The sequence below is a fragment of the Myxocyprinus asiaticus genome, chromosome 35, assembly GCF_019703515.2.
Source record: "Myxocyprinus asiaticus isolate MX2 ecotype Aquarium Trade chromosome 35, UBuf_Myxa_2, whole genome shotgun sequence".
NCBI lineage: Eukaryota > Metazoa > Chordata > Actinopteri > Cypriniformes > Catostomidae > Myxocyprinus > Myxocyprinus asiaticus.
Window position 1 is genome coordinate 21,066,818 of NC_059378.1, and position 22,978 is coordinate 21,089,795.

Below are 22,978 nucleotides of genomic sequence, written 5' to 3' on the forward strand. Positions count from 1 at the left end.
TGCAAATGTAAACAAATTTGACCATATGAAAAAATAAGTGGTGAAAGTGGTTTATGTAGTATAAAATATTGGATTATACATTTTAAAATGTCACAGGTTTGTGTGTTAAAGGCATATTTACCCAAAAATGTAAATTGCTATAATTTACTAATGTCATTTTGTTTCAAACCTGTATGACTGACTTTCCTCTGAAACACCAAAGGAAATGTAGGCAGTGTCAGCCTCAGTCCCACTTTCATTGCATCTTTTTTCCTTATTATGAAAGTGAATGGTGACTGAAACTGAACTTTCTGCTTAAGATCTCCTTTTGTGTTCCCTGAAAGGAAGTGCTGTGGGTTTGGAACAACATAAGGGTGAGTAAAAAATGTTTTTGGTGAATTAACCCTGTAAGCTCTGAAGCTTTCTAAAATATCTGAACTTAAACTGAAATATTGAGCTAGTAGTGAGTCCACAGTTTTCCACTGAAATGGGAAGATACCATACCATGGACATAACACACAAAATGAAGACTTTAGAAGTTGTCCTATAAAATGTAATCGTGTTATAACTTTACAATTAGACAGCGAATGCTGAGGTAGTGCATTGGTGCTAAATGTTGCATCCTGGCCTATGTTGTTTCAATGTTAGTCCCAGTAATTTGAGTATTGATAGGTTTGATCATGATCTAGCAAGAACCTCATGAAGGGTCCATGTTTTACAAATATTTACTCCATCAAAGCAGTTATCCAAGTTGTCATGTTAAACCACAACAGGTCAAAAAAAGTTATGAAGTTAAAACCAGAGTCTAATTGTCCTCGGCATGTCTCCGGATTGGGTGGAATTTACCTGTGGGATCTGGAATGTACCACCTGTCCCAAATATCAGAGAAAGAGGAGGTCCTGCCCCATGGTTTATAATGTCCATTCCAATGGAGAAGTTTGGCAGCCCTCACAAACTGAGGAGAATACCGATTCCCTGCTCCAGTTGCCCCTTGAAACATCAAAACAACAACTCTTATGAACAGAGATTTATTTGAAAATTATTTGTCTACCTTTTCGGAAAATGGGAAATTTCATGTTAAAGTTTTAAACTTAAAGAAAGTTTAATCTCTACATTAATGAATACTACTTTTGACAAACATACTCAGTGATGTACAATGACATAAGATGAAGACTGGAGCTTAGTCCCAAATCGCACACTTCTTAAATATTCCATGCCATTTTGTAGTGCGAGTACAGAAATGATGTACTTCAACTTAAATAGTGGAGTGTTGGACACTTCTTGTTTACCCTACGTAGTGAAAGGTGCGAGATTGCCTGGCAATGATGCTGGTCTGACAAAACCATTGTAATTATGGCAACTAGCTAATCTTTGTGAAGATATCACCTTACAAATGGAAGCTGAATGCTTTACAATCACCTACGCTGTGTGAATGTCCATTATTTCAGATATAAATGTTGGACTGAGGTTGGCTAACATGTCATTTGGGATACAGCTAGGTCACATCGGTGTCCTAGAAAAACCCATTTTATTCTACAAAAGGGTGGTCCCTCTCTTGGTGGCCACTATGTTATCACATTACAAGCTGAATATTATTTAATGTATCTCAGTATCACCATATTATCACATACTTTCAGTTGTGGAATAATTTAATCATGGGGCACAAATATGCCTGCAAATTAAGATATTTTTAAAATGGCATCCTGTAGCCAAAAACTTTTGTGATGCTGCTGCATCCATATCAATAGATGTTCGTATATAAAGTCCAAAATCCACAGTCATATCAGCCAGTGAAACAAACAAAAATTACTTGCACCTTTAAAAAAAAAATCTTACAAATTTAATGCAAGTCTTATGCTTGTGATTTAGATTACAAGGTTAGGAATAATGCAATGTAGTATTTCACATGCTCTTGAATTCCATTTATGTCCTGCGTTACTGCACACTAGAGGGTCAAAATACTTCCTTACCGAGGTGTCGGACATGCCACATGGGATCGATGCTTGAGTGGTGCTTGTAGAATACAATAAGCAAAGGTGGTGTTGTGATGCTGTCTGCTAAAGTCTTACTGTAAAGGTCCTCCCTAGAGTAAGGGGCGGGAAAAAATAAAAACAACAGAACGCCATTAATAGGGTCCACTGAGGCCCAGACCTTAACCAAAAAGAGGATTTTAAACTAAGATTCACAAATTGGAAACATAACTGTCTAAGGAGCAGGCTTGACCAATATGAAGATTGGTACAAGTGTTGCATGCTGAACAGCTTTTATCAGTCTGAATAGCTTTTCTGCACTGATAAAGGAAGTTAACAAGTGTGAAGTTTACTATAAATTCTCCTCCCTTCCACATGTGCATGAAGAATGTGAATTGCCCAAAACAAAAGAAGAATGTGAAAATGCCAATTGATAGTAAAAAAATGACAGAAATATTGATCTGTTTCTCACCCACACCTATCATATCACTTCTGAAGATATGGATTTAACCACTGGAGTCATATGGATTACTTTTATGCTGCCTTTGTGGTTCTGACCTTCAACATTTTGGTATCCATTCACTTGCATTGTATTGACCAACAGAGCTGAAATATTCTTCTAAAAATCTTAATTTGTGTTTAGCAGAGGAAAGTCATACACATCTGGGATTGCATGAGAGTGAGTAAATGATGAAAAATGGCCCAAAAGTATCATAAGTCATATTCCAACTCTACTGAATGCATACGATAGGTCTTGGTGAAAAAAAAAAAAAAAAAATGCAACTTAGTAAATTTTTCAGTGAAAACCTTGACGTTTGTTGCATGTTCATGAGCACAATAAAAGAAGCTCAGTCACAGTGGCTCGCGTAGTCATGCGAGAACTTGCACCGTTTTTTCCCCCGCTAAAAATAACTCCAGTTCTCACCTGAATGTTTGCCACTGTGAACGTGCATAGATGTAAAGATTCACACTGAAAAACAACTTATATTTTTGGGTTGTTTCTCACCAAAACCTATCAAATGCTTTCAGAGAACTTGTAATATGACGCACAAGCCGCATGGATTATGATATTTTCATGTCCTTTTTTAAGCTTTAAAATGTGTCTCTATCAACTCCAATTGCAAAAACATGTATATTTTTCCTATTGTGTTCCGCATAAGAAGAGTCCTATGGGATTGGATTGAGTAATTTAAAACATAATTTTAATTTGTGGGATAACTTTTCCTTTAACAAGTTTTTGTTGTTATATATATTAATATATTATTAAAGCATGACATAGAAGTATCCAATAACACAAGTAAAATGCGCCTTAAACTAACTTTGCATTGCGCTCCATCCAGAACTCAAGCTGGCTGGTGATATTCTGCTGTTTCCACTCAGTTAAATTGGCCACAATGACTCCAGGATTGAATGAGCAAGTGTTTGCTCTCATTCCAAGCTTCTTGATTGCCTCTTTTTTGAAGTCCAGAAAGCCAATATAGCTGTTCTGTATTGGGCAAAATATGCAAACAAGTATGCAAATGTATAAAAACAGGTATCTAATATATATCCAAGAAAACATTCTGAAATGTTAACTGAAATACTGGAATCCAATCAGGAGAAATCAGTGCAGAATAATCATACCTGATTTCCAGCTCCTCTGACAATGCCTTTGGAGGAGGCAGAATCACAGTCTTCTGAGAAGGCAGCCGCTTGTCCTAACCTAAGATTGGTGTCAAAAAGCTCCTGAATGTCCCCTGATACACAAACAGGAATTTCATGTCAGCAACCCATTCATAGTCGCAGAAATAACAAAAAGTGTTCCTGATAATGAGTGTGAAGAGGTGGATGCCTGAATCACCACCTCTTCTTCAATACATATATATACTTTGAGTGAATTAAATATAAACTGATCAGCATTTAACCTAATGTGATTTACTGAATGATTTTAGTGGAACTAATCAGTATTCTTATTAGTTAATTATGTATACAATGCTATAACACATATCATATTCTTGTGAGCAAATTATTCATTATTATAGTCTCTTAATATACAGGTGCATCTCAATAAATTAGAATGTCGTGGAAAAGTTCATTTATTTCAGTAATTCAACTCAAATTGTGAAACTCGTTTATTAAATAAATTCAATGCACACAGACTGAAGTAGTTTAAGTCTTTGGTTCTTTTAATTGTGATGATTTTGGCTCACATTTAACAAAAACCCACCAATTCACTATCTCAAAAAATTAGAATACATCATAAGACCAATAAAAAAAAACATTTTTAGTGAATTGTTGGCCTTCTGGAAAGTATGTTCATTTACTGTATATGTACTCAATACTTGGTAGTCTCTCCTTTTGCTTTAATTACTGCCTCAATTCGGCGTGGCATGGAGGTGATCAGTTTGTGGCACTGCTGAGGTGGTATGGAAGCCCAGGTTTCTTTGACAGTGGCCTTCAGCTCATCTGCATTTTTTGGTCTCTTGTTTCTCATTTTCCTCTTGACAATACCCCATAGATTCTCTATGGGGTTCAGGTCTGGTGAGTTTGCTGGCCAGTCAAGCACACCAACACCATGGTCATTTAACCAACTTTTGGTGCTTTTGGCAGTGTGGGCAGGTGCTAAATCCTGCTGGAAAATGAAATCAGCATCTTTAAAAGCTGGTCAGCAGAAGGAAGCATGAAGTGCTCCAAAATTTCTTGGTAAATGGGTGCAGTGACTTTGGTTTTCATGGACCAACACCAGCAGATGACATTGCACCCCAAATCATCACAGACTGTGGAAACTTAACACTGGACTTCAAGCAACTTGGGCTATGAGCTTCTCCACCCTTCCTCCAGACTCTAGGACCTTAGTTTCCAAATGAAATACAAAACTTGCTCTCATCTGAAAAGAGGACTTTGGAACACTGGGCAACAGTCCAGTTCTTCTTCTCCTTAGCCCAGGTAAGACGCCTCTGACGTTGTCTGTGGATCAGAAGTGGCTTAACAAGAGGAATACAACAACTGTAGCCAAATTCCTTGACACGTCTGTGTGTGGTGGCTCTTGATGCCTTGACCCCAGCCTCAGTCCATTCCTTGTGAAGTTCACCCAAATTCTTGAATCGATTTTGCTTGACAATCATAAGGCTGCGGTTCTCTTGGTTGGTTGTGCATCTTTTTCTTCCACGCTTTTTCCTTCCACTCAACTTTCTGTTAATATGCTTGGATACAGCACACTGTGAACAGCCAGCTTCTTTGGCAATGAATGTTTGTGGCTTACCCTCCTTGTGAAGGGTGTCAATGATTGTCTTCTGGACAACTGTCAGATCAGCAGTCTTCCCCATGATTGTGTAGCCTAGTGAACCAAACTGAGAGACCATTTTGAAGGCTCAGGAAACCTTTGCAGGTGTTTTGAGCTGATTAGCTGATTGGCATGTCACCATATTCTAATTTTTTGAGATAGTGAATTGGTGGGTTTTTGTTAAATGTGAGCCAAAATCATCACAATTAAAAGAACCAAAGACTTAAACTACTTCAGTCTGTGTGCACTGAATTTATTTAATACACGAGTTTCACAATTTGAGTTGAATTACTGAAATAAATGAACTTTTCCACGACATTCTAATTTATTGAGATGCACCTGTATGTTCTCTGTGGTTTCATGCTCGTACATGCAGTTTGAGACCAGCTACACTGTGTCTGCTGACTAAGAGGCCTAGGTCATGTAGGCTGCTTCTCTAGTGTCTTCATGACCCAACAACACACATTTGATTATGAATGTTTCAGCCAATTTAACAAGAATACTACTTCAGCTCTTCTGAGAGAAAGCACAGTTATCACTATGTTTTAAGTTCCAACAGGATAAGGCCAGTATCCAACAGAAGCTTTGTAGTATACGACCTTGAACAGGAGAAACTGTGTGTGTGTTTCTCCAAAGTATTTCTGTTTCAGGAGTCCAGTGGAGTTAGAATAGCAGTCTAGAGTTGGACAACTGGACATCAGAGACCTATGGATGACCATAAAAGGAGGACTGTCCGTGGCCTATGACCCAATTCGGACCATTGGAGCCTATATACAGAACTAAAGCGTCACGCAAATAGTTAATGAGATAAACGACATACAAGATGGCCATGTTCAGAAGTGTTCTATAGTTATCCACAGTTGCAATCGAAATTATTCAACCCCCCCCCCCACCCAAGACAGTAAGGATTTACAGAGGTAAGCTTTTCTGATGACCCAGAATTTTTAAACTTCACATCTATATCAGTTGAGTGACACATTCAAAGTCATAGTGTGAATATACAGTTGTGCTCAAAAGTTTGCATACCCTGGCAGAAATTGTGAAATTTTGGCATTGATTTTGAAAATATGACTGATCATGCAAAAAAAATGTCTTATTTAAGGATAGTGATCATATAGATGTTCATCATGATGGCGCCACAGATGGCTGCCTCGGTGTGGAGCTCCTCGGTTCTTTTGTTGTTTTTGTTTGTTTGTCCTGTGTTTAGTAATCTTTTTCCAGTAAGTTTTAACAGAGACGAACTGCTGAACATTCGACAGCATATACCAGACAAACTTTTCCCGGTTTTCGAATATTCAGACATTTTGCTAGACATTTTAGTTGGAGGCGCAGCTCTGCTGTTCAAGATACACAGGCGAGGGAGACGAGCCGATGCACTGGACAAACTCCGTCGGCACGGATTTCGAACAGTGCTGCCGAGTATTCACTTAGCGAATCTCCACTCTCTTCCTAACAAAACGGACAAACTACATCTCCTCACCCGCACAAACAAGGACTTTAACCTCTGCTGCCTTGTGCTTCACAGAAACCTGGCTGAGTGAAGCTATTCCGGACAGCGCGTTACATCTGCCGGGCTTCCAGCCGTTCAGAGCGGATCGCATCGCGGAGTTAATGGGGAAAATGAGAGGTGGTGGAACATGCTTTTATATCAATGAAAGTTGGTGTACAGATGTAACAACGTTAAAGAGGATGTGCTGTCCTAATTTGGAAGCGCTCTTTATTAACTGTAAGCCTTTCTACTCGCCGCATGAGTTTTCCTCGTTTATTCTGGTGAGTGTGTATATCGCGCCAAACGCGTGTTTGAACACAGCCCTGCAACAGCTGGCTGATCAAATCACAGACACGGAACAACAATACCCAGACTCAGTTATTATTATTCTTGGGGATTTTAACAAAGCAAATCTCACACGTGAAATGCCCAAATACAAACAGCACATCACATGCCCCACCAGAGACAGGAACATACTGGATCATTGTTACACAACAATAAAGAATGCATATCGCTCTGTCCCTAGAGCAGCTTTGGGACTCTCTGATCATTGTCTGGTTCATCTTCTTCCAACCTACAGGCAGAAATTAAAATCAACCAAGCCAGTAGTAAGGACTGTAAAGAGATGGACCAATGAAGCGGAGTGGGAACTAAAGCCTGCTGCGATTGCATGGACTGGAGTGTTTTTGAGGCTGCAGCCACAGACCTGGACAAGCTCACAGATACTTTTACATCATATATCAGTTTCTGTGAGGATATGTGCATTCCTACTAGGACTTATTTAAAGTTCAACAATGACAAACCGTGGTTTACAGAAGAGCTCAGGCAGCTTCGTCAGGCCAAAGAAGATGCTTACAGGGGTGGGGATAAAGTCTTGTACAATCAGGCTAAAAACACACTGAACAAGGAAATCAGAGTGGCTAAAAGAAGATACTCTGAGATGCTGAAAAACAAGTTTTCAGCTAACGACCCTGCATCAGTGTGGAGTGGCATGAAACAACTCACAAATTACAGGACTCCTACCCCCAACCCTGTAGGGAACCAACAACTGGCTGACGACCTGAATGTGTTCTACTGCAAATTTGAAAGGCCCAATCTCACACCCTCACACCCACTCTGACCTTCACTTCACACAAACACCAACATCTCCTGCAACCCCCCTCCTGCTACTCAACCTGCACTTAAGATCTGTGAAGATGATGTGAGCCGCGGCTTTCAGAAACAAAAGATGAGGAAAGCTTCAGGCCCAGATGGCATCTCACCAGCATGTCTTCGATCCTGTGCTAAACAGCTGGCCCCCATCTTCACAAAGATCTTCAATAGATCACTGGAGCTGTGAAGTCCCATGCTGCTTCAAATGCTCAATCATTATTCCTGTCCCAAAGAAACCAAAAATCACAGGACTTAATGACTACAGACCTGTCGCCCTGTCATCTGTGGTCATGAAATCATTTGAGAGACTGGTGTTGGCCCACCTGAAGAACATCACTGGACCCTTTCTAGATCCCCTTCAATTTGCTTAGAGCAAACAGGTCTGTGGATGATGCAGTCAACATAGGATTGCATCATATCCTGCAACATCTGGACAGACCAGGGGCATATGCAAGGATTCTTTTTGTGGACTTCAGTTCGGCTTTCAACACCATCATCCCAGCTATACTCCAGAATAAATTACACCAACTCTCTGTTCCCATGTCTATCTGTCAGTGGATTACCAGCTTTCTGATGGACAGGCAGCAGCTTGTGAGACAGGGGAAATTCACTTCTAGCACCTGTACAATCAACACTGGTGCCCCCCAGGGCTGTGTGCTCTCCCCACTACTCTTCTCCCTCTACACCAATGACTGCACCGCCAAGGACCCCTCTGTCAAGCTCCTGAAGTTTGCAGATGACACCACTGTCTTCGGCCTCATCCGAGATGACGATGAGTCTGCATACAGAAGGGAGGTTGAACAGCTGGCTGTCTGGTGCAGTCAAAACAACATTGAGCTGAACATGCTCAAAACGGTGGAGATCATTGTGGACTTTAGGAGGAACACCCCAACACTGACCCCCCTCACCATTCTAAACAGCATTGTGGCAGCAGTGGAGTCATTCAGGTTCCTGGGCACTACCATCTCACAGGACCTGAAGTGGGAGACCCACATTGACTCCATTGTGAAAAAGGCCCAGCAGAGGTTGTACTTCCTTCGCCAGCTGAGGAAATTCAACCTGCCACAGGCGCTGCTGATATAGTTTTACTCAGCAGTCCTTGAGTCTGTCCTCTGCACTTCAGTAACTGTTTGATTTGGTTCAGCTACGAAATCAGACATCAGAAGACTACAAAAGGACAGTTCGGAATGCTGAGAGAATTATTGGTTGCCCCCTGCCCCCCCTTCAAGAACTATACACTTCCAGAGTGAGGAAAAAGGCTGGAAAAATCACTCTGGACCCCACTCACCCTGCCCACTACCTTTTTGAACTGTTGCCTTCTGGCTGACGCTTCAGAGCTTTGAGCACCAGAACCGTCAGGCACAGGAACAGTTTTTTCCCCTCAGGCTATCCATCTCATGAACAGTTAAACTGTCCAATTGAGCAATAACTATGTGCAATACGCAGTTTAGTATTTTTTATATTTATCCAACACATCCAACCTCTTCTGCCATTTCATTCCTCTGAGAAAAAAAAAAAAAACATTTGCACTGTACATAACAGATTTGTATTTGCACTGTATATAACAGATTGTATTAGATTTGCACTACCCATGTGTATGTATGTGTGTGTATGTACGTATGTGTATAATTAGTTTTTTTTATTTATTATTATGTATATCTTGCTGCTGTTTTTGTTTTGTTTTTGTATTGTTGTACACTGGAAGCACTGGAAATTCCTTGTATGTGTAAGCATACTTGGCAATGAAGCTGATTCTGATTCTGATATGAAGCCATTTATTATCACATAGTTGTTTGGCTCCTTTTTAAATCAAATGATAACAGAAATCACCCAAATGGCCCTGATCAAAAGTTTACATACCCTTGAATGTTTGGCCATGTTACAGACACACAAGGTGACACACACAGGTTTAAATGGCAAATAAAAGGTTAATTTCCCACACCTGTGGCTTTTTAAATTGCAATTAGTGTCTGTGTATAAATAGTCAATGAGTTTGTTAGCTCTCACGTGGATGCACTGAGCCATGGGGAGCAGAAAAGAACTGTAAAAGACCTGTGTAACAAGGTAATGGAACTTTATAAAGATGGAAAAGTATATAAAAAGATATCCAAAGCCTTGAATATACCAGTCAGTACTGTTCAATCACTTTTTAAGAAGTGGAAAATTCAGGGATCTCTTGATACCAAGCCAAGGTCAGGTAGACCAAGAAAGATTTCAGCCACAACTGCCAGAAGAATTGTTCGGGATACAAAGAAAAACCTCAGGAGAAATACAGGCTGCTCTGAAAAAAGACGGTGTGGTTGTTTCAAGGAGCACAATACGACGATACTTGAACAAAAATGAGCTGCATGGTCGAGTTGCCAGAAAGAAGCCTTTACTGCACCAATACCACAAAAAAGCCCGGTTACAATATGCCCGACAACACCCTGACACGCCTCACAGCTTCTGGCACACTGAAATTTGGAGTGACGAGACTAAAATAGAGCTTTATGGTCATAACCATAATCGCTATGTTTGGAGAGGGGTCAACAAGGCCTATAGTGAAAAGAATACCATCCCCACTGTGAAGCATGGTGGTGGCTCACTAATGTTTTGGGGGTGTGTGAGCTCTAAAGGCATGGGGAATCTTGTGAAAACTGATGGCAAGATGAATGCAGCATGTTATCAGAAAATACTGGCAGACAATTTGCATTCTTCTGCATGAAATCTGCGAATGGGACGCTCTTGGACTTTCCAGCATGACAATGACCCTAAGCACAAGGCCAAGCTGACCCTCCAGTGGTTACAGCAGAAAAAAGGTGAAGGTTCTGGAATGGCCATCACAGTCTTCTGTCCTCTCTCCCCAGAGTATAGATCTCAAACGTGCGGTTCATGCAAGACGACCAAAGACTTTGCATGATCTGGAGGCATTTTGCCACGACGAATGGGCAGCTATACCACCTGCAAGAATTTGGGGCCTCATAGACAACTATTACAAAAGACTGCACGCTGTCATTGATGCTAAAGGGGGCAATACACAGTATTAAGAACTAAGGATATGCAGACTTTTGAACAGGGGTCATTTCATTTTTTTCTTTGTTGCCATGTTTTGTTTTATGATTGTGCCATTCTGTTATAACCTACAGCTGAATATGAATTCCATAAGAAATAAAAGAAATGTGTTTTGCCTGCTCACTCATGGTTTCTTTAAAAATGATACATATATTACCAATTCTCCAAGGGTATGCAAACTTTTGAGCACAACTGTATAACCTAATATTTCTAAATAGCAGGATTTATTTTAAAATACAGCCATGTCATAATTATTCAACCCCTATTGCATGTAGCTGTTTCTTAAATATGTAAGGCTACACAAGTAATTGTTTTAAAACAAAATTAAGTCATCAATCTGCAATGTTGTAAGCAAAAATGTATTTCTTTGCAAAAAATTCAATTAAAATTAAGCTATCTCAAAAGCTAATAGAGGAGATTATTTCATTACACAAGAAAGGTCATGGCTAAAAGTACATTTCCAAGGCACTTCCATTTCCAATAGACAAAGCTGGCAGCACCATTCATACATTTTTTAAGTATGGTACAACAGCAACCCTCTTGGGGTGTGGAAGAAAGCAAAACTTCACCAAGGGAAATGCTGACTTGAATATTCAAGAAGTAATTAGGAAAGACCTGGAAGAAGGTTTTATAGACATAGGACACTAAACTGAAAATGAGTTTTAGACCCATGGGTCAGCAGTATGTCTGGAGTAAGATGACAAGGTGATGACAAGGTGATGACAAAAACGACACCATCCCCACAGTCAAGCATGGAGGTGGGTCAGTCCTGTTATGGTGGTGTTTTACGGCTGCAGGAAACGGCTATCCTGACTATGTGACTGACACCATGGATTCTTTCAGGTATCAGGCCATTTTGGCATGAAAAATGTGATGCCTTCAGTGTGTAAATTGAAGCCCGGTGATCACTGGAATTTCCAGCAAGACAATAACACCAAGGATACATCCAAGTTGTCCAAAATCTGGTTCAGGGATAGGTCGTGAAATGTCCATAAATGGCCCTTTCAGTCCATCATTAAAATCCCATTGCAAACCTTTGTTGGGATTTCAAGGAAGCAGTGGCAGCACAGAAACCAAAGAATGTCAATAAGCTGGAAGCTTTTGCTCAGGAGAAATGATGTAAAAATTCTAATAGAGAGGTGTCCAAAGCCTGAGAACACTTACCTGAAACATTTATTTGCTGTTATTTAGGATAAAGGATGCTCCACAAATGATTGACTTTGGGGGTTGAATATTTTTGACATGACATTTGTAAACTGAACTCTTTGTTCTCAAAATCACTCAAATGTGTATTAAAAACTTTGACTGTTTACTGAGGTTTTAGTTGATGTTTTAATTCACATCACCAGAATGTAGTGCTGGTCAGGGGGGTTGAATAATTTCGATTGCAACTATGCTTGTAACCAATCAGAATCTTAGAAGACTATAGAATTTACGTCAAATTGATGCTGTATCTGACTATAAGTATTGATGTTTTTGGACCTGAGTTCAGTTCGTAATTTTGCATGGGTTTCTCCTATCTACGAACTTAAGAGTCTTTTGTACTGCTGATTTCTGCCATTTGATTTTGCAAACAACTTTCTTCAGCAAAAACTTCAACTAATTGATTGAAACCTTGGCTCCTGGTCTTCATTCCAAGCCTACTGATCTACGGGCCCTAGCTGTATTCCCCTACAAGTGCTTATCACTTTTTCCGGCTCAGAGATCCTATCACTGCGGCTATGTTACTATGAAACAAAACTAAACACTTCACCTTGTACAATTATGTCATCATCTAGGTAAATTGCCTTCTCTGCATCAGGCAAGAACAATGGCATGTAGAATCTGGCAAAGGTCAACTAAGAAAATAAGACACAAACAAACTTTGTTATAATACATAGGTCACATTTGCACAACATCATATAGAAGTCATTCATGATTACCGGCTTCACTGCCTCGACCTTCTGAGGATCATCAGAAATCTTCCCTGCAAGGATCTTCGGATCAAATACGATAATCTTATGTTTCATTTCAGTCTTACTCAGCCACGTTCTGAAACAAGATTTAAACACATTTGATGATCATCGTTAATGAAACACAATATTCTTTTCAATCATTGCATGTGAATCACAAAGTACCTGAGATAACCCACAGATTCATTTAAGGTTACGATGTTGAACACTATGTTGGCTTTGCTGTTGCAGTAGATGCTGTTCATGGCGGCGAGCGCAGCGCCCAGTCTCTCCTCTGGAGCAGTGATGAGCACTGGAATCTCATCGCCTGTCCTGATGACCTTATGATTGAATAGGAAATCAGTCTCAAATGGCAGTATCATCCCAGGCACTTTATCTGCAGACATAGATGTAAATCAGTGAGGTGATGCCCAAAATATCTCAAGGTGCTAAAACGTATATAACATAAGTCATCTTCATACCTGGATTCTCTTGCTTCAGGAAATCATTGAGGTTCAGCAGATTTCGATGCACAATTATTAAGAAGGCAATGGCAAGCAGCACTAGAATTAGCACGTTTACTAAGAGAGAGAAGATATATATGACTGTCATTGTGGTATTATTAATGACCACATAAATTCAACATGGCTGGCTATTATTTTCTATCTGGACAGATGTACAGTTTAAGTCAGAAGTTTACATACACCTTAGCCAAATATATTTAAACTAAGTTTTTCACATTTAATCGTAGAAAACATTCCCTGTCTTAGGTCAGTTAGGATCACTTCTTTATTTTAAGAATGTGAAATGTCAGAATAATTTATTTTATCACATTCCCAGTAGGTCAGTTTACATAAACTTTGTTAGTATTTGGTTGCATTGCCTTTAAATTGTTACACTTGGGTCAAATGTTTTGGGTAGCCTTCCACAAGCTTCTCACAATAAGTTGCTGGAATTTTGGCCCATTCCTCCAGACAGAACTCGTGTAACCGAGTCAGGTTTGTAGGCCTCCTTGCTTGCACATGCTTTTTCAGTTCTGCCCACAAATTTTCTATCGGACTGAGGTCAGCGTTTTGTGATGGTCACTCCAATACCATGACTTTGTTGTCCTTAAGCCATTTTGCCACAACTTTGGAGGTATGGTTGGGGTCATTGTCTATTTTTAAGACCCATTTGTGACCAAGCTTTAACTTCCTGGCTGATGTCTTGAGATGTTGCTTTAATATATCCACATAATTTTCCTTCCTCATGATGCCATCTATTTTGTGAAGTGCACCAGTGCTGCCACCCCCATGCTTCATGGTTGGGATGGTGTTCCTCAGCTTGCAGGTCTAACCCTTTTTCCTCCAATCATAACAACTGTCATTATGGCCAAACAGTTCAAAAAAAAAATTTTTTTTCATCAGACCAGAGGACATTTCTACAAAAAAAGTAAGATCTTTGTCCCCATGTGCATTTGCAAACTGTAGTCTGGATTTTTTATGATGGTTTTGGAGCAGTGGCTTCTTCCTTGCTGAGCAGCCTTTCAGGTTATTTCGATATAGGACTCGTTTTACTGTGGATATAGATACTTGTCTACCTGTTTCCTCCAGCATCTTCACAAGGTCCTTTGCTGTAGTTCTGGGATTGATTTGCACTTTTCACACCAAACTATGTTCATTTCTAGTAGACAGAATGCATTTCCTTCCTGAGTGGTATGATGGCTGCGTGGTCCCATGGTGTTTACACTTGCATACTATTGTTTGTACAGATGAATGTGGTACCTTCAGACATTTGGAAATTGCTCCCAAGGATGAACCAGACTTAAATAGGTCCACAATTTAATGGCTGATTACTTTTGATTTTTCAATTATGTCAAGCAAAGAGGCACTGAGTTTGAAGGTAGTCCTTAAAATACTTCCTCAGGTACAACTCCAATGGACTCCAATTAGCCTATCAGAAGCTAATCGGCTAATTTCCTAAAGGCTTGACATCATTTTCTGGAATTTTCCAAGCTGCTTAAAAGCACAGTTAACTGGGGGCCTGGGTAGCTCAGTGAGTATTGATGCTGACCATCACCCCTGGAGTCACGAGTTAGAATCCAGGGTGTGCTGAGTGACTCCAGCCAGGTCTCCTAAGCAACCAAATTGGCCCGGTTGCTAGGGAGGGTAGAGTCACATGGGGAAACCTCCTCATGGTTGTGATTATGTGGTTCTCGATCTCAATGGGGTGCTTGGTAAGTTGTGCATGGATCGCGGAGAGTAGCATGAGACCCACATGCTGTGAGTCTCCGCGGTGTCATGCACAGCAAGTCACGTGATAGGATGCACGGATTGACGGTCTCAGAAGCGGAGGCAACTGAGACTTGTCCTCCGCCACCTGGATTGAGGGGAGTAACCATGCCAACACGAGGACCTAGCAAGTAGTGGGAATTAGGCATTCCAAAACTGGGGAGAAAAGGGGATAATAATAATGAAATAATAATAATAATAATAATAATAATAATAATAAAAGCACAGTTAACAGTGTATGTAAAATTCTGACGCACTGGAATTGTGATATAGTCAATTAAAAGTGAAACAATCTGTCTGTAAACAATTGCTGGAAAAATTACTCCTGCCACGCACAAAGTAGATGTCCTAAATGACTTGCCAAAACTATAGTTTGCTAATATGAAATCTGTGTGTGAAAAAATTAGTTTTAATGACTTAATAAACTTCTGACTTCAACATCTGAATTCTTGTTATGCAGTAATAAGAAATAAGACTAGTTTATTTTTATTCTTATATATATATATATATATATATATATATATATACACACACACACACACACACACACTCTCTCTCTCTATATATTATTTTTACTTGTGATTTAACAGTTCATAAATCAGACGGTTAAAGTTTATGTTAATGTATATGAAAAGAAATAGAAAAGATCAACAAAAATTCGTAAAATCTGAAGAAAAAAACAAGTTCAGGCAATCATGCTTCATAGGTATTTAAAGTATATTCACCTCGCCGGACGGTCATTGCACTTGATCAAAAGCACTTTAATTCAGTTGTGCAATTCTGAATTAAAGCAAGAAAATAACGTGAGCAACATTTGTAAACTGCAAGGTAACATTCAGATATATGGATTTAACTACATTCTGAACGCAAGTAAATTTGTATTGTTGATATAATTATACAAGTACAAAATATCTGCATATATGGAATTAATACAGCTTCAAACAAAATTAAATTTAACAAGTGAGCAAAAGCCTAAAAATGTCAGGTATGCAGACCTTATTTTTTATATTGCTTTGACCCCTCTTTGGCTCTTCATCCAAAACGCCAACTCAACATCAACAAGTCCAGGTACCCTTCAGCCCTGGTCTTCTGGGAGGACAGTGAACACGCCACAGCGCAATCATTCACTGATCTATATACTATAATCATAGAAAACATATGAGCATGAGGCACATGAGCAATTTCTGATCACATGACCTACAGATCGAATTTGTTCCGCGCCTGGTGACGTCATTGCACATGCCCATGATCATATTTGGCCTGAAAACGGCATCTAGATTATTGCCTGACAAAAAAAAAAAAAAAAAAAAAAAAAAATATCTAGTAATGTATTAAAATGTGATGAGTTCTTATTATGTTAATATTTAAACTGAATAATTGTACAACGAGCTGTGAAATTCAATCACTGGAGGCATTTTCCTCAACGTGCACTGTTCTGCGCAGATTAAGCGCATTTTAGCCCGTTTAGTGTTTCTTGAAATGGGGTCCAGCAGAACTATACGAACACATTTAAAACAGGAATGCTCATCTGCCTAGAAAAGAAAAGAAACCATATCTCCTTTGTTTTACGGTTTTAGAATGCTTTCAATGTTTAAATCCATTCCGACCCATATGGTAAGATTTACGTTTTTAAAGAGTAGCTAAACAATATAATTAATAGTACTAGTCAACATCTTGACGCATGTTGGCAGATGCTAACGCATTAGCGATGGACCTGTAAATACATTTGAAAATTTTAACTGCAATACATTTATTTATCTTAATTGCATAAGCTGCAGTCGTTAAATTGATCACACCAACAAAAAAGGTACTCATAAAATGTTTGCATGTAGTGTGTGCACAGCGGCTTTGTCAAGTCAAATGCTAATCATTGTAAATGTCTGTATGTTTGTCAGAATATGGCTTAAAAGACGCATTCAGTTAAGTACATGCACTGAGCCAATTACCTTACCTAACGTGGTCCTATTAAAAGCTGCAACTTCAAGATTCATATTGTGTCCTCTGTATTTGACTAGTATGACAACATTTACTCCAAGATAAATCCTTTGCGTATTTTAGTATTTGAGAAATCATTAAACTTTGTAAAGCTAAAGATACAAGCTAAGTAAGGCTAAAACAAAAACAGGATTGTACAAGAAATCATGCTACTTGGTCAAACTCAAAAAGTGAATCATTGGAGTCATTCAGGGCCCAAGGGCACTACCATCTCACAGAACCTGAAGTGGGAGACCCACATTGACTCCATTGTAAAAAAAAAAAAAAAGGCCCAGCAGAGGTTGTACTTCCTTTGCCAGTTGAGGAAGTTCAACCTGCCACAGGTGCTGCTAATACAGTTTTACTCAGCAGTCATTGAGTCTGGCCTCTGCACTTCAATAACTGTCTGATTTGGTTCAGCTACGAAATCAGTTCAGAGGATTATTGGTTGCCCCCTGCCCTCCCTTCAAGAACTATACACTTCCAGAGTGAGGAAAATCACTCTGGACCCCACTCATCCTGCCCACTACCTTTTTGAACTGTTGCCTTATGGCCGACGCTTCAGAGCTCAGAGCACCAGAACCGTCAGGCACAGGAACAGTTTTTTTCCCCCTCAGGCTATCCATCTCATGAACAGTTAAAACTGCCCCATTGAGCAATAACTATGTGCAGTTCACCGTCTAGTCTATTTATATTTATCCAACCTCTTCTGCCATACATTCCCTTGTACCGTATATAACAGATTTGTATTTAGTTTTCCACTATGTATGTGTGTGTGTGTGTGTATATATATATATATATATATATATATATATATATATATGTGTGTGTGTGTGTATATACAGATGCATCTCAATAAATTAGAATGTTGTGGAAAAGTTCATTTATTTCAGTAATTCAACTCAAATTGTGAAACTTGTGTATTAAATAAATTCAATGCACACAGACTGAAGTAGTTTAAGTCTTTGGTTCTTTTAATTGTGATGATTTTGGCTCACATTTAACAAAAACCCACCAATTCACTATCTCAAAAAATTAGAATATGGTGACATGCCAATCAGCTAATCAGCTCAAACACCTGCAAAGGTTTCCTGAGCCTTCAAAATGGTCTCTCAGTTTGGTTCACTAGGCTACACAATCATGGGGAAGACTGCTGATCTGACAGTTGTCCAGAAGACAATCATTGACACCCTTCACAAGGAGGGTAAGCCACAAACATTCATTGCCAAAGAAGCTGGCTGTTCACAGAGTGCTGTATCCAAGCATGTTAACAGAAAGTTGAGTGGAAGGAAAAAGTGTGGAAGAAAAAGATGCACAACCAACCAAGAGAACCGCAGCCTTATGATTGTCAAGCAAAATCGATTCAAGAATTTGGGTGAACTTCACAAGGAATGGACTGAGGCTGGGGTCAAGGCATCAAGAGCCACCACACACAGACTTGTCAAGGAATTTGGCTACAGTTGTCGTATTCCTCTTGTTAAGCCACTCCTGAACCACAGACAACGTCAAAGGCGTCTTACCTGGGCTAAGGAGAAGAACTAGGCTGTTGCCCAGTGTTCCAAAGTCCTCTTTTCAGATGAGAGCAAGTTTTGTATTTCATTTGGAAACCAAGGTCCTAGAGTCTGGAGGAAGGGTGGAGAAGCTCATAGCCCAAGTTGCTTGAAGTCCAGTGTTAAGTTTCCACAGTCTGTGATGATTTGGGGTGCAATGTCATCTGCTGGTGTAGGTCCATTGTGTTTTTTGAAAACCAAAGTCACTGCACCCATTTACCAAGAAATTTTGGAGCACTTCATGCTTCCTTCTGCTGACCAGCTTTTTAAAGATGCTGATTTCATTTTCCAGCAGGATTTGGCACCTGCCCACACTGCCAAAAGCACCAAAAGTTGGTTAAATGACCATGGTGTTGGTGTGCTTGACTGGCCAGTAAACTCACCAGACCTGAACCCCATAGAGAATCTATGGGGTATTGTCAAGAGGAAAATGAGAAACAAGAGACCAAAAAATGCAGATGAGCTGAAGGCCACTGTCAAAGAAACCTGGGCTTCCATACCACCTCAGCAGTGCCACAAACTGATCACCTCCATGCCACGCCAAATTGAGGCAGTAATTAAAGCAAAAGGAGCCCCTACCAAGTATTGAGTACATATACAGTAATTGAACATACTTTCCAGAAGGCCAACAATTCACTAAAAATGTTTTTTTTTATTGGTCTTATGATGTATTCTAATTTTTTGAGATAGTGAATTGGTGGATTTTTGTTAAATGTGAGCCAAAATCATCAAATTAAAAGAACCAAAGACTTAAACTACTTCAGTCTGTGTGCATTCAATTTATTTAATACACGAGTTTCACAATTTGAGTTGAATTACTGAAATAAATGAACTTTTCCACGACATTCTAATTTATTGAGATGCACCTGTATGTATGTTTGTGTATATACAGTGCATCTGGAAAGTATTCACAGCGCTTCACTTTTTCCACTTTTTATGTTACAGCCTTATTCCAAAATGGATTAAATTAATTATTTTCCTCAAAATTCTACAAACAATACCCCATAATGACAATGTGAAAGAAGTTTGTTTGAAATCTTTGCAAATTTATTAAAAATAAAAAAACGAAAAAAATCACATGTACGTAAGTAATCACAGCCTTTGCCATGACACTCAAAATTGAGCTCAGGTGCATCCTGTTTCCACTGATCATCCTTGAGATGTTTCTACAACTTGATTGGAGTCCACCTGTGGTAAATTCAGTTGACTGGACATGATTTGGAAAGGCACACACCTGTCTATATAAGGTCCCACAGTTAACAGTGCATGTCAGAGCACAAACCAAGCCATGAAGTTCAAGGAATTGTCTGTAGACCTCTGAGAAAGGATTGTATTGAGGCACAGATCTGGGGAAGGGTACAGAAAAATTTCTGCAGCATTGAAGGTCCCAATGAGCACAGTGGCCTCCATCATCTGTAAATGGAAGAAGTTTGGAACCACCAGGACTCTTCCTAGAGCTGGCTGCCTGGCCAAACAGCGATCGGGGGAGAGGGGCCTTAGTCAGGGAGGTGATCAAGAACCCGATGGTCACTCTGACAGAGCTCCAGCATTTCTCTGTGGAGAGAGGAGAACCTTCCAGAAGAACAACCATCTCTGCAGCACTCCACCAATCAGGCCTGTATGGTAGAGTGGCCAGACAGAAGCCACTCCTCAGTAAAAGGCACATGACAGCCCGCCTGGAGTTTGCCAAAAGGCACCTGAAGGACTCTCAGACCATGAGAAACAAAGATTGAACTCTTTGGCCTGAATGGCAAGCGTCATGTCTGGAGGAAACCAGGCACCGCTCATCACCTGGCCAATACCATCCCTATAGTGAAGCATGGTGGTGGCAGCATCATGCTGTGGGGATGTTTTTCAGCGGCAGGAACTGGGAGACTAGTCAGGATCGAGGGAAAGGTGAATGCAGCAATGTACAGGGACCTCCTTGATGAAAACCTGCTCTAGAGTGCTCTGGACATCAGACTGGGGCGAAGGTTCATCTTCCAACAGGACAACGACCCTAAGCACACAGCCAAGATAAAGGAGTGGCACCGGGACAACTCTGTGAATGTCCTTGAGTGGCCCAGACTTGAACCCGATTGAACATCTCTGGAGAGATCTGAAAATGGCTGTGCACCAACGCTCCCCTTCCAACCTGATGGAGCTTGAGAGGTCCTGCAAAGAAGAATGGGAGAAACTGCCCAAAAATAGGTGTGCCAAGCTTGTGTCAATACTCAAAGACTTGAGGCTGTAATTGGTGCCAAAAGTATTGAGCAAAGGCTGTGAATACTTGTGGTGTGGTTTTTTTTTTTTTTTTTTTTTTTTTTTTAAATTTGCAAAGATTTCAGACATACTACTTTCACGTTGTCATTATGAGGTATTGTTTGTAGAATTGAGGAAAATAATGAATTTAATCCATTTTGGAATAAGGCTGTAACAACAAAATGTGGAAAAAGTGAAGCGTTGTGAATAATTTCCGGATGCGCAGTGTGTGTAGACACACATTTGTCTTATTGTGTATTTTATATATACTTTATTTTCTATTTTTTTTTAATTTTTTTTATTCAATTTGTAATTTATTATCTATGTCTTGTTGCTGTTTTGTATTGTTGTGCACTGGAAGCTCCTGTCACCAAGAAAAATTGCTTGCATGTGTAAGCATTCTGATTTATCAGCAGGCTTAGAGCAACATACAGTATACACCGATCAGCCACAACATTAAAACCACCTGCCTAATATTGTGTAGGTCCCCCTTGTGCTGCTAAAACAGTGCCAACCCGCATCTCAGAATAGCATTCAGAGATGCTATTCTTCTCACCACAATTGTACAGAGTGGGTATCTGAGTTACCGTAGACTTTGTCAGATCGAACCAGTCTGGCCATTCTCCGTTGACCTCGCTCATCAACAAGGCATTTCCGTTCACAGAACTGCCACTCACTGAATGTTTTTTGTTTTTGGCAGTAAATTCTAGAGACTGTTGTGTGTGTGAAAATCCCAGGAGATCAGCAGTTACAGAAATACTAAAACCAGCCTGTCTGGCATGGTGTATATTCCATATATAATCATATATATTGATTATTTTGCAGGACTATAAAGGACAGAAACTTGCAGAGCAAATTTTCCAAGGAATCATTCTAGTGTCAGCAGTAAGTAACGGTGTCACACAACACCTTCAGCTTCACAACCATCAAAGCATTATCTCACCTCTGACCTGCTCTTTACCCTGCAGGTGATTGGATTCATCTATGGCTTATTTATTCATCAGTTCGGGTGGACGGTTTACATAATGTTGGCTGGATTCGCAGTATCCTGTTTGGTATGTCATAACTGCTTTTAAAGGAATAGTTCGCCCAAAAATGCAGTTCTCTCATCATTTACTCACTGTCATGCCATCCCAGATTATGTTTGACTTTTTTTCTTCTGCTGAACACAAAGATTTTTAGAATAATATCTCAGCTCTATAGGTCCACACAATGCAAGTAAATGGTGACCAAAATTTTGAAGCTCATAAAAGCAGCATAAAAATAATCCATAAATCTCCAGCGGTTAAATCCATGTCTCTTGAAGCGATCCAAATGGTTTTGGGTGAGAAGTTCAAGCTCGTTTACACTTCCTAGTGCTTGGAGTACGCGGAGCGCTAAATGGCGCTAGGAAGTTTAATCGAGCTTGAAATCATGATCACCAAGAACATTTATATTGGGGGGAAAAAAGTTATATTTTGGTCTTTTCTCACCCAAAATCGTTTGGATCGTTTAAGACATTAATTTAACCAACTAAGTCTTATGGATTACCTTTATACTGCCTTTTTGTGCTTTTAGGAGCTTCAAACTTTGTCATCATTCACTTGCATTGTATGGACATACAAAGCTGAGGTATTCTTCTAAAAATCTTCATTTGAGTTAAGCAGAAGAAAGCCATACACATCTCGGATGGCATGAGGGTGAGTAAATAAGAATTTAAATTTTGGGGTAATCTCTCTAAGTTGCAAAACAAAACAAATTCCTCATGTGAGTTATGTTTGCATACTCTTCCTCAGCTCACTCTGCCTCCCTGGCCGATGTACAGGAGAAATCCTCTCCGCTGGCAGCCAGCCATACCTGAGACATCTGGAGAGAACCGTGACAAACCTCAAGAGAACCTAAAGAAGAAAAAGCACAAGTGATTCACAGCAGTATTTAATTTGGATTTGGCACAGCAAACCATTATGGATATACAGCAGAAACACACAAAACCTACATGAAAATTTGTCATTGTTCGAACATTTCCAATACGTAATAAAGATGTCCATTTTTTTTTTTTTTTGTGATTGGTACATTGTGTGGCACTTATTTGTTTGACTGGATTTGTGTTGGTTAATTGGTGAAAAAGCA

General features: G+C 39.7%; 2 protein-coding genes across 2 annotated transcripts; one reads left to right on the plus strand and one right to left on the minus strand.

The window, feature by feature from the left end:
- Positions 1–21: 21 nt before the first annotated feature.
- Positions 22–16,281, minus strand: LOC127426323 (glycosyltransferase 8 domain-containing protein 1-like). The gene is made up of 10 exons (XM_051673070.1): positions 16,100–16,281; positions 15,830–15,884; positions 13,317–13,415; positions 13,021–13,231; positions 12,826–12,934; positions 12,657–12,741; positions 3,573–3,685; positions 3,269–3,435; positions 1,950–2,062; positions 22–969 (listed from the first exon to the last, which is right to left on the minus strand). The coding sequence occupies exons 2-10, from the start codon at positions 15,843–15,845 to the stop codon at positions 785–787; spliced, it is 1,098 nt and encodes a 365-aa protein (XP_051529030.1). The 5' UTR covers positions 15,846–15,884; positions 16,100–16,281; the 3' UTR covers positions 22–784.
- A 273-nt stretch (positions 16,282–16,554) lies between these two features.
- Positions 16,555–22,930, plus strand: LOC127426335 (signal peptidase complex subunit 1-like). Its single transcript, XM_051673084.1, has 4 exons — positions 16,555–16,718; positions 21,695–21,754; positions 21,838–21,924; positions 22,645–22,930. Exons 1-4 carry the CDS (start codon positions 16,683–16,685, stop codon positions 22,768–22,770), a joined length of 309 nt encoding a protein of 102 aa, XP_051529044.1. The 5' UTR covers positions 16,555–16,682; the 3' UTR covers positions 22,771–22,930.
- Positions 22,931–22,978: the final 48 nt, after the last annotated feature.

Excerpts from the sequence above, each read along its gene's own strand:
- LOC127426323 (XM_051673070.1), bottom strand. Across the intron at positions 12,935-13,020 it reads GAATCTGTGGGTTATCTCAG|AACGTGGCTGAGTAAGACTG; the intron begins GTACTTTGTGAT and ends ATCTTGTTTCAG. Across the intron at positions 3,686-12,656 it reads TGATGACATAATTGTACAAG|GGGACATTCAGGAGCTTTTT; the intron begins GTGAAGTGTTTA and ends TTTGTGTATCAG.
- LOC127426335 (XM_051673084.1), top strand. The coding sequence starts at position 16,683 with ATGCTTTCAATGTTTAAATCCATTCCGACCCATATG. Across the intron at positions 16,719-21,694 it reads AATCCATTCCGACCCATATG|GACTATAAAGGACAGAAACT; the intron begins GTAAGATTTACG and ends ATTATTTTGCAG. Across the intron at positions 21,755-21,837 it reads GAATCATTCTAGTGTCAGCA|GTGATTGGATTCATCTATGG; the intron begins GTAAGTAACGGT and ends TTTACCCTGCAG.